We start from the raw sequence: 10,320 nt of genomic DNA on the forward strand, positions 1-10,320 counted from the left end.
CGGCGTCCCGAAGTCCCGGGCAAAGTTTCTGTTGACTCGGACGGTGCCGGCTTGCGGTTTGGGACCGAGGCGCTGGGAAATGATAAATGGGTCAAAAATCAATAAAATGTCTGAAAATGCCCGTCATTAGAAAATGCTTAGGCCTTTTTAGCAAGTTACGGTTTTGACAGTGGGTTTGCTGTTACAGCTGTCCCGATCAATCGGCATCAGGAAACTGCCCCTGGAAATGTGGCAGAGCTCTTTTTGCCGCTGTGATTTAAACCAGCTCTTTAGCAGGAAAAAAACCCTAAACCTCTAAAAGGACAGTTTTTCATAGTCCAGACAGACATAGCTATGCCGGCAAAACTTTAAATGTAATTCCAGCCTTTGGTAGGTAATAATACAGGAAGAAAATAGCGCTATCTTGAATATGATGGAATATGCTTTGGGTGAGACTTGGAGTTTGTTATGCCCCTGTGGATTGAGTTACAGTCGAGCACAAGTGTTTGAAGAGCTAGGGCATTAGAAATGATTGGTACTTGGCCTAGTCCTTGAGGAAAAAGTAAATTATACCACAGGTTTAAACATTATAACAGTAGTAAGCATATACCTGACTTTTATTTCCCCAAACTTATGTTATCATTAAGTTAAAATATATTTCAAACCAGTGCTTTCTGTATAATGGTTATAGTTGTAACGACACAGAACACAAAGCAGATTTTTGAGCGCATTTCTCTATAATACAAGTTGGACTCTATAAAGCTGTATCATGGGCAGAACTACTTATAAAACCAAATATTAAGCAGATCACATCCTAAAGCTTCTGTCCCAAAGCGCTTATGGGCATTGGTCTGGTTTGCACAGCTGGCCCACAGAAAGAGGAGAAGAGCTTTTTTTTTTCCTCRTATGCATTCTTGCTTTCCAGAATCAGCCACTGAAGATAATTCCTAACTTAGCAGAATCAGGAACCAGATATGTGCAATCCAACTTAATTTCCTATGACCTATGGCCAAACGATGCCTTTTTTTCCATAAAAGTGTTGTTAATGTGTAGTCTGACAGAGGTGTTTGAAAAACTATTCAGCCTGCATCAAGGAAAAAGCTTTGCTGCTTTCTTTATTCAGACTAAACATCCCTTGAAGCAACTCATTGCTTTGCCCAAATAAAATCTGAAGTTTTTTTGGAATCACTGCCACGACAAAGGGAAAATGACTTGCTATACATGACTTAACGGACATTTTCAGCATCACTATTTGAGCTTACAGTATAGTTTTGATTTTTGTTGATTAGAGTAGGTATGCAACTTTATGATTGCTGTGGAAATTTAATTTTTTCAGGTCCCCCGACCCCTTGCTATGAAAAAAGAAGGAATTCAGACCAGGAAGCGAAAACCTAAGAACATAAATAAGTCAAAGGCATGCTCTGGTAAATATAAAAAGATAAGGCCGTTGAGCTGCAAGAGTCTTTTTCCTGACTGGAAAATATTTGTTTTTAATGCCAGTTCCTGATCTTTCAGGTAACAGTACTACTGCAGTTCCTATGACTCCAACATCCACGTCTTCTGCTAACTCAGACGACTGTAGCAAAAACGCTTCTCCCAGCACACAGACTGCAGCCTCAGGGGTAAGTAGTAACACGGTATCTCTGTTTGTAAGCAAGCTGATCACTGTGCAGTGTTATCACAGCTTTTATCTTATCTAGCAGAACAATAATCTAAACAAACTTCGGTTTTGTTAGCTGATACTGGAACAAGATTTTCGGAGGATATGACATATAATTGTAAACAGAACGACAAGCTGAAGTACTTTACAAACCCCTTAATTAAGATCTATATAATTTTTATGATTAAGTTAACTGTGGCTTAACCCAAGACATTTTGTTTTGAAAAGTTTAGATTCTTCTCTTTCAGAAGTTTTCTTTCAGGGCAAAGACAATATATCATGCCCAATTGATCATTTAAAGCAACAATTGTGCGCATACCCTGTTTTTTCAGCTAGGATCTGATGAGAATTTGTAATTCAAGGCACTGCTACTCTCACGTTTTCCAAAAGCTGTTTAATATATATAATACGCGTTTGCATGCATCATCCTGAATGACTAGCGAAAACCAGAAAAACTTTATCCCGCTGTCCTGAGGGAAGCAAAGTGGCTTTTGTTTTGCACTTAAACCCTGATCCAGACTCAGGGCAAACTAAGTGAGGGAAGCCCGTTGATTACAGATGCTCAGCATCTGACCAGATCAAGCTCCAGGGGAGCACCGGGCATCTCCTGCTTTACTTTTGACCCTTATTTTACACCACATACTCAAGCCATCGCAAACTTCCTTTCTTCACTCAGTTAGCGTGTGTGATAACAAATACTACTGTTAAGGTTGCATAGCTTAATATAGATTTATTTCTAACCTCTTGACTATACATATCCGTATCCATACTCACTCCTTTGGCCTTCTGTATCCTTTAATCTGCCACATAATTTCTTTGAAAAGGTTTCCTAATGTGGCTTTCTTTACTCCTTTATTAATAAAAAGAAGACATTGTTTATAATAACTATTTTTCAATATGTCTCAGCGTTCCCACATCCAAATTCCCTTCACTTGGTTAATTCCTGACCTACAAAGTTTCATTGTACGAGGGGAGAAAAACCATTTTTAGCAAATGTGATTGTTCATGGACTGACAGGGCCACCCACTTTCAGATGCACTGGGTTTTTGGTTCTGATGCTGCCAGGCAAGGATATTATTAACAGGGCTTGTCTTTGACATGAAAAAGTCCTGTCAGTCCAATAAAATAAACAGATCACATCAAAAAAAGAGAAACATTAACCAAAAAGTGAACTATTACTGGGTTTCAGGCTCCCCCCCAGCAAACAACTATTCACTGTTTTAGCCTCTCGCCTAGTATTTGCAAAGAAAAAAAATGCAGCCAAATTCACCTTAAAYTTTCCTTTCATGGCCTTAAACAGGCCTACTGATCTGAGGAGTGTAGTGAGATTTATGCAATGGGCAGAGTTATAAGCAAAATCCAAACCAAGCCCCGGGGCAGGGCTGTAGGTAGCACAGCTGGATGTTGCTCAAGGAAGGAGAGGATGTTTAGAGGAGATGCCGTTTTCCCGACATTCCCGTCGCTTTCCTGCCTGGCTCAAGTCTGCCTCCATTGCTGTCCCCCTTCTCCTTAGCAGAGTGTATCAAAACTGATATTAATAACCTTTAATTTGCAGTAATACAATTTATAATATAATTTTTACAGTTGCAACTAAGCACAACTTAGCAGTTAAGAGCAACCCAGAGAAACCCCGAGGCTGCTCTCCAGTGCCCACTCAGTGGTGTGAGGATGGGGAGACTGGGGGCTGAAAGTGGGAAGCAGCAGCGGTTAAGACGCGATGCTGTCGCTGCCAACACCCTTTGGGAAGAGGGTGGCTAGCAGCAAAGGAAGTGAAATCATCGCTTTGGGCCTCGGTGCTGGGGGGCGAGGTGGGGGGGCGAGCGCTCCATTGAAGTTGTCGGGGTGACGCCTTCCCCCTGAAAGGGATTTCAGCGTTTCAGAGCGATGGAGCCTTTAATCTGGTCACGTGCTGAAACGCAGACACTACGCTAGACTTCTCTTTGCTTCGATTTCCGAGTTGACACTTCGATAGCCCGAAGGTCTGTATTTATTCTTAGAACAGGCAATGGCTTTGCGCTAGGAGAACAAACTTCTCCAGGCCATGTCGAGGGGGATGGACGAGTTCCTGCTCTCTAGTCTTCAGTCACTTTAACGAGGAGGGTGTCGATTCCCGCCAGCGGCGCCGGTGACGTTCCCGAAACGTGGGCACCTGCTCCAAGAGCGTCCCTGGCTCTTCCCCTGCGTGTCACACAGCTGGCCAGGCAGCTTGTTTTTGCTGGGTTTTGTTCTTATTTCTCCTGTCCTTAATCTGAAAGGAGGGGAAAAATGCCAAGTTGACATTAGGCAGAAAAAATATGATGATGTTTTAGAAACTGTTGTCTGAAATTCACAGCAATGTTGTTGCTAAATGAATCAGAGAAAATGAATTCCTTTACTGGTACAAAAGTAATTTATTATGCCTTTTATGGGAGGCTGCCAAAAGAGTCCCTAGTTATGTAGAAATCTAATGGAAATGAAATTCAGCAGAATTCATTTGTGTCAGTAATATTCACTTTTTGCCCTACCTTTTTTATCTCTCTTCAAGGGGGAAGGGCGGAAAGAGAGAAGGGCAGCAATTACTCAGTGAAATGTCTTTGAGACTGTCCATTTTATAAAGGGAATTTTATATGATGCCAATTTTGAGACAAATTAGCAAGAACCTTAAATGTTGATTTTATGTTCAAGCTGAAGTTTAAACATTTAAAAGATATGATTAATGAATTGCTACAGGCACAAAGTTGATTTCAAAGATCCCAAAATGTAGAAGTGTTTGGATCGGAGATATTTCGTTGTCCCATTGTAAAGGGGCTATTTGCCAAATTCACATCTGGATCCAGGATTTAGGCCTATTTCTGTTTTCCTAAGCAGTATAAGTACTGGGTGTCCTGCGTTACTAATATGGAAAAGGTCCAGCTCTGTGATATATGAAGTTGCTTAACATCCCCATAAAAAGAAAATTTGAAGGTTTCAGACAGCCTGCATCTGTATCTATACCTGCTCTGCCTTTGATGCTGCTGAAACTGTACAGAAAAAAGCGATGCAGAATAATTTGCTAAATGAAGGACGCAGTCTTTGGTGCACACCCATGCATTTCCATGCAGGGGCTCCAATTGCTGTGACTGCTGCAAGTGCTCTATTCCCATATTAGGCTAAAAGGCAGTATGAAAACTGCTGTAAAATCTGCTTTTTATGGCAGGACATGGAGGCTCCATGAGCCAGAGCTGATGTCAGTACGGGCACAGCAGCACCAGAGGAACTCTTCCTTCTGAGGACTGTGCTGCGCCTGTTGCCTCCAGTTTTGAGCTTTCTCAGAAGGACCATAATCTATAATAACTTAGGACAGTTGTCTTGCAGGTAAAACTAGTATTTACTTCCCTTGAACGTTTACCTTTGGAAGTGGTTCAGGACTGGATCTTCAGTGGCATAGTAAGGGAAGTGGGAGAGCTGACTGAAAGGATCTTGGCAGGTGGTGAGCTGGGAGAAAAATACAGTTCTATCTGTCCCCAAATTTATTGACAATCTGGGTTGAATTCACTGAATATGTGAATTCATGAGCATTTGTTTTGTTTTTTCTGAATTAGGTTCATGAGATTGTTAGAGGTGTTGCCATTTGCTCCCATTTAGGCAGCAGATTGGTAGGATATTCATGCAGGACATAGGGTAATCAACCTCAATACAGTATCTGCCAGGATGTGGATAAACTCATACACTTGACCTCTTAAAGAAAAAAAAACCCTCCTAACCGCCTGGATACTGGAAAGCTGAATGGCCGAGGGTCCTTCAGACTGTCTGATGATAAGATTTCAGTTGGTATAGAATAATTTAGTAGCTGTTGGGACAGAGCTTCCGTGAGAAAGACTCACCAAATGCAGTTGTTAGGACTTTCACCTGGAAAATGGGAACATGGTGCCTCAGTCCTGGTATGAATAAATATTTATTTAAACCAGGTGGATTAAGATCAACAGGAGGCATGAGGAACATGGCAACCTAAAATACCAAATAGTCTGGTAGTCAAGGCATTATGCCTGCAGATGCGATATGCCAGTTTAAAATCCTCTCTGGCATAGAACAGAAATGAATCTCGGTCTCCTACCACTTCCGTGTTAGTCTCAAATCTTGGACAAAATAGGATGCTGCTTTCTTCTCCCTCCTAGTTTTATAAATTTAGTCATTCATTTTCTTTGCTTCTTATACATGTATCCAAAAGGAAGCAGTTCATTTTGCATCAAACGGAACAAAGTAATTACATTTTTTTTGTTCCAGCAAGGAAAAACAAGGAAAAAGAGTACTTTTGGTTTCACCCAAAACATATATGCATATGGACACATACATTTTGTTTTGCTTTGTTTTATTGCCAAAGCAATAAAGTCAATTACTCACACAGCCCTCGACATCAGCTTTCCCAAGCCACGCTGGAAGTTGCCTCCCTTAGGAAATTAATGAAGTATTATCCACAGATTTATGTTGCTGTAATACAAAGGAGAGATTAGAAGATATGTAAACTTACACATCTGTTGGATAAACAAAAGGATCAATTGGACTAGTGAGAAATTACAACTTTATGTAGGAAGATGGTCACTAAATCAGAAAAAAAGCTTTGGTTTTGCAGTATTGAGACTTGTTCTTAAGAAATCAGGGAGTGACAGTATTCAGAGACAGTGCTTTTAGTGGGGATGGCAGTTACTGAAGGGAGACAGAGGCTGGAAAATTAAGGACCTCACTGAAGTTTGCCAAAATATGTTATATGTGAAAACGTTTTTCGCAAGTGTTTCGACTGTGGTTACCATTTAAGTGTAGCAAAACTAAACTATGCAAATAGAAAAGGGAGAGAGCAGTTCATCAGCTGAGACTTAGCTTGCTGCAGAGCTAGTGTAATGTCCAAAATTCATGGAGTATTTTGAACCTTCAAAGCAGATAGAGCAAAGGTCCATCTGATAGAGTAAGGGTCTAGGTCAAGGCTCTCAGTCACCCCCTACAACTGTTAGCACAACTTCCTGCCTGGAGCTTTTGCATCTCACTTGCCAAGGTGGGGAGTGAGGCAGAGGGCTGGTGTCTCTCCTCACTCACCAGGCTCCCTGTCAGGCGGACAGCGGAGGAAGGAGTGGGTGGAAGAAAGCAGGAGTCTTTCACCCAGAAATGTTGGTGCTTTTCCCCCAGCACTGGCCGGCACAGGCTGAACAGCCTGTTTCTGACCTCACGGCAGTCTTTAGTGGGTGCAAATTTGATTCAGGGGTGCTGATATCAGGATTAGGTAGGAGATAGGTGTCCAAATCCCTCTGTGGCTTTAGCTGAGATGTTTCTGGGAGCGTGATGGGCAGGTCCACTGCAGAAATGGCACCTTTGGGCCAAACAACCTCCCTGGCTGGGCCTGAGCTCCGTGACCTGCTCCTTTTGCTTTGTGTAGGAAGAAGGTCTAATCCTTAAACCGTCTTTGCAGATATATATCCAAACTTCCTTTATTTGTTGGGGGGACAAGTCCTTCCTAACAGACTTCATTCATTTCTTCCTCAGGAAGTTGAGGTCCAGTTAATTATCTATCTTATTATCAGATTTTGGCAATAAAAATAAATCCATTGCCTTTTTATTGATGGAGCCAGCTGTTGTGAATTAGAATAGCTCATTGACTTCAGGAGCCTTGTTCAGCTTACTTATTCCAGCTGACAAATGTCCTCTCCTAAGCAACCGTAGCTTCTGCTCTCTTTCCTGTATGAAAGCTGGAGACCTCGCAGCGGAGGTTGGCAGGCGCGTGAGCAGAGCCGAGCAATTTACTGATTCAGCCGTGTTCTTTATGCCAGCTCAAGTTTGTTTTCCATATCTCACTTTGGGAGCTGCCCAAACTGACTGGCTTTGTCATGACATTACCGGGGTGGGGTTTCCAGGCCTGGCGGTCCTGCCCAGGTCCTGCCCGTGCTGCTCGGTGGCGCCCGGCTCCGGCCGCGGACTGGCAGACTGCAAACAGGACGTGCCTCCACGGCCTCCCTTCTGGGGTGCCGGTGGGAGGGGTGGCTGATAGCCCGACGTGGAAATGGCAGGTCGCTGCGCCCCACCTTTGCAGGACTGACTCAGGAAAAGGGCGAATTACATTTTCCAAGCCAGGAAGAAAATAGGTAGCGATAAGATATTTGCCTCCCGGAACAACAGTGGCAAATATGGGCAAACGGGAACCTTTCAAAGCAGTTTCTAGTATTTTTAGCTCAGGTTGAGCAAACACTGCTCCACTGTAATTTAAACCCTTTTTCCACTGTGGGGAGACTCAATCTGTTAAAAATTATATCTTTTGTGTTAACAGGAGTTTATTTTATGCATTAGAAATAAAAAAGCCTCTTTGAAAATCTAGACTGATGAAAGACCAAAAACGGACCCCAAGTTTAGCATGAAATCTGCCTCATTGAATATTCTGGGCATAGTCACAGAAAAAGAGGAAATAAAGGTTTTTCATTACTGAATGATAGTTGGGTATCTGATAGAGAGATAAGACATAAAACATCCTTCTTGGGAATGGAACTGCTTTGGCTGTCTTCTGGGGAAGCTGTTGTTTCTTCCATCTGCAGTTTTGTGTAGCGACTGGTGAAGCAGGGTCCTGGTGCACGACTAGGTGCAAGAATAGTAGAGATCATACACTTTAAAAAAAGATAAAGGAAATGCTGAACTCCAGGTTATTTCAGACAAAAACGATCCCTGGCAATGAGCATCTGCGTTTTCAAAAGGTGAAGTTTTACCTGGGTTAAACATGGCAACAAGAACTCTGTAAAGCACTATTTGGAATTGCCTTTGAATAGCAAAGCCCTGCTTTTCCTATGTACGAGCAGCTAGCTTGGCATGGCTCCAGGAGAGCCAAGAGCTCTACTCTTGTAAAATGATTAAATATGTATACTTTTCACTTAAACAACAGGCAGGAAACTTCTGCAGTCACGATTTAAGGATAGTCTTTTTTTTTTTCTTTTTAAGGAATCTTGTCTGAAGACTATCCATTAACAAGTAAATTAAGGTTTTAAAGTTGACATATCCAAGAGTTAATTTTGCATGAAGTCAGCTCTTAAACATTTCCTTTATCAGGTGAAAATGTTGCCCCTTCTCTGTCTGGCACTGCAAATTTTTCCTCTTTAGTGGATCTGCTCAGCCTCATGGAAAAAATGATTGTTTCTTTGTCTTTGCAACTCTCCTTTTCTCTGTTAAAATAAATGGACTGATTACAGTACATTTCAGAATTTCATCTTTGTGTCTACAAGGCTCCCCTGCGCTGCATCTTGTGCGTGTAGGTGGCAGTGAGAGGGACAGAAATGCTCTTGGCTCAAAGGCATAGTGTTTCTCCACTTGAGATAAGAGGGGGAAACTCTTTTAGTGGCCTTACAGAGGTGAGGTGGCTGTGACTGGCATTTTGCAAGGCGAAGAATGATTTTAGAGGTTTTGAGTTTCACGGGACCCAACTAAGTCTGATTTCCAGGAGGTGCTAAGCACCCACTGCCAGGAAATAGGGATGCACCCAGCTTCTGCAGCCGAGGAACCAAAATTATAGGTGCTGCCAGTGCCAGGTCACATTTCCGGGGCTGGCATCTGCTTGCCTCCATTAGGGGGCAGTGGGACACATGCACATGAGCTCCGACATCGCAGTCCGGCCGGTCTCACTTCCAGATTTTTCTGCAGATTTTTCTTTTCCGTTGCTATTAAGAAAGTCATGTAATGTTTTCTGAACACTGCTATCGCTGTAGTTAGTTGAGGCCGACACAGCGAGGTCACCGTTACACAACGGGGAGAAGGAGCTGGCTGCCCCCACGAGATTTTTTCACTTATCAAATTTTGAGTCATGAGAGTGAGAGACGCCGGCGCGAGTCTCGCRGCTCCATCCGCCCCGCGGAGACTGTCGCCCAGAGGGGCGCAAAGCCGGTGGGCTTGGCTGAATGTCTCTTTTCTTTTTCCCCCTCTCCAGGCGAGCTCTTCAGTGATGCCTGGCCCGGGAGAGAGGACCAGTCCTGAAAGCAGCAACCTTAAGTATTCGGGTCAAGACGGGCTGTACACCGGAGTCAGCCTGACCTCCACAGCCGAAGTCACGGCGTCGGTGAGACAGGATTCCTGGTGCGCCCTGGCTCTGGCGTGATTTGGCACGGATGAAGCTGGCCACCAGCGCGGTGCAGCAGCCTGCAGACGCCCGCGTGTGGCGGCTCTGGCGGAGCGGCCCGGGCAGCGGCGAGCGTGCTGGCAAAGACCATTCCCTTCACATCGTTTCTGTGCCTCGGTGGCAGAGGTGTTTTCCCACCCCCAAAAGAGGCTCTGCCGAAGCATCTGGTTCCTCATCTATGCAAGAAAAAAATATAGGGAAAGCAAATGCCCGCCGGGGGAAAGCTAATACAGCCATACACACTCAGAAAAAAGAAAAAAAAGAAAAAAAGAAAAAGGGATAAAAAGAAAAAAAGAAGAGAGAAACCTAGACCTATTGATAGATTCCAGAAATACGTCCTCAACTCACCCAGCAGAGCTGCCTTTCTGATTGTATATTTGTTTTCACTCTCTCACCACCTTCTCCTCCAAGAATCTGGCTGAAGCGGTCAGAGTTGGGGAGGGGGCAGCAGAGGCTTTAATTATTAGAGACAGTGAGATGTGTTTGAAAGCGCGTCCGCAGCGTGCACTGCTTGAGCCAGTGCAGACGCCTCGAACTGAACGCTTGGTGCCTTTGCCCTGCTGGTTCTCCCGCCYGGCACCCTCCG

General features: G+C 43.7%; 1 protein-coding gene across 1 annotated transcript in view; it reads left to right on the forward strand.

Annotated features, from left to right (window-relative positions):
- GATA6 (GATA binding protein 6) overlaps positions 1–9,766 on the forward strand; it is an 18,153-nt gene extending 8,387 nt beyond the window's left edge. The window contains exons 4-6 of the mRNA XM_026058631.1: positions 1,316–1,403; positions 1,495–1,601; positions 9,546–9,766. Coding sequence (XP_025914416.1) covers positions 1,316–1,403; positions 1,495–1,601; positions 9,546–9,713 — 363 coding nt within the window. The 3' untranslated portion in view covers positions 9,714–9,766. The remainder of the gene's footprint in view (positions 1–1,315; positions 1,404–1,494; positions 1,602–9,545) is intronic.
- The last annotated feature ends 554 nt before the right edge of the window (positions 9,767–10,320 follow it).

Source organism: Apteryx rowi, unplaced genomic scaffold (genome assembly GCF_003343035.1).
Source record: "Apteryx rowi isolate R43461 unplaced genomic scaffold, aptRow1 scaffold_149, whole genome shotgun sequence".
Classification (NCBI taxonomy): domain Eukaryota; kingdom Metazoa; phylum Chordata; class Aves; order Apterygiformes; family Apterygidae; genus Apteryx; species Apteryx rowi.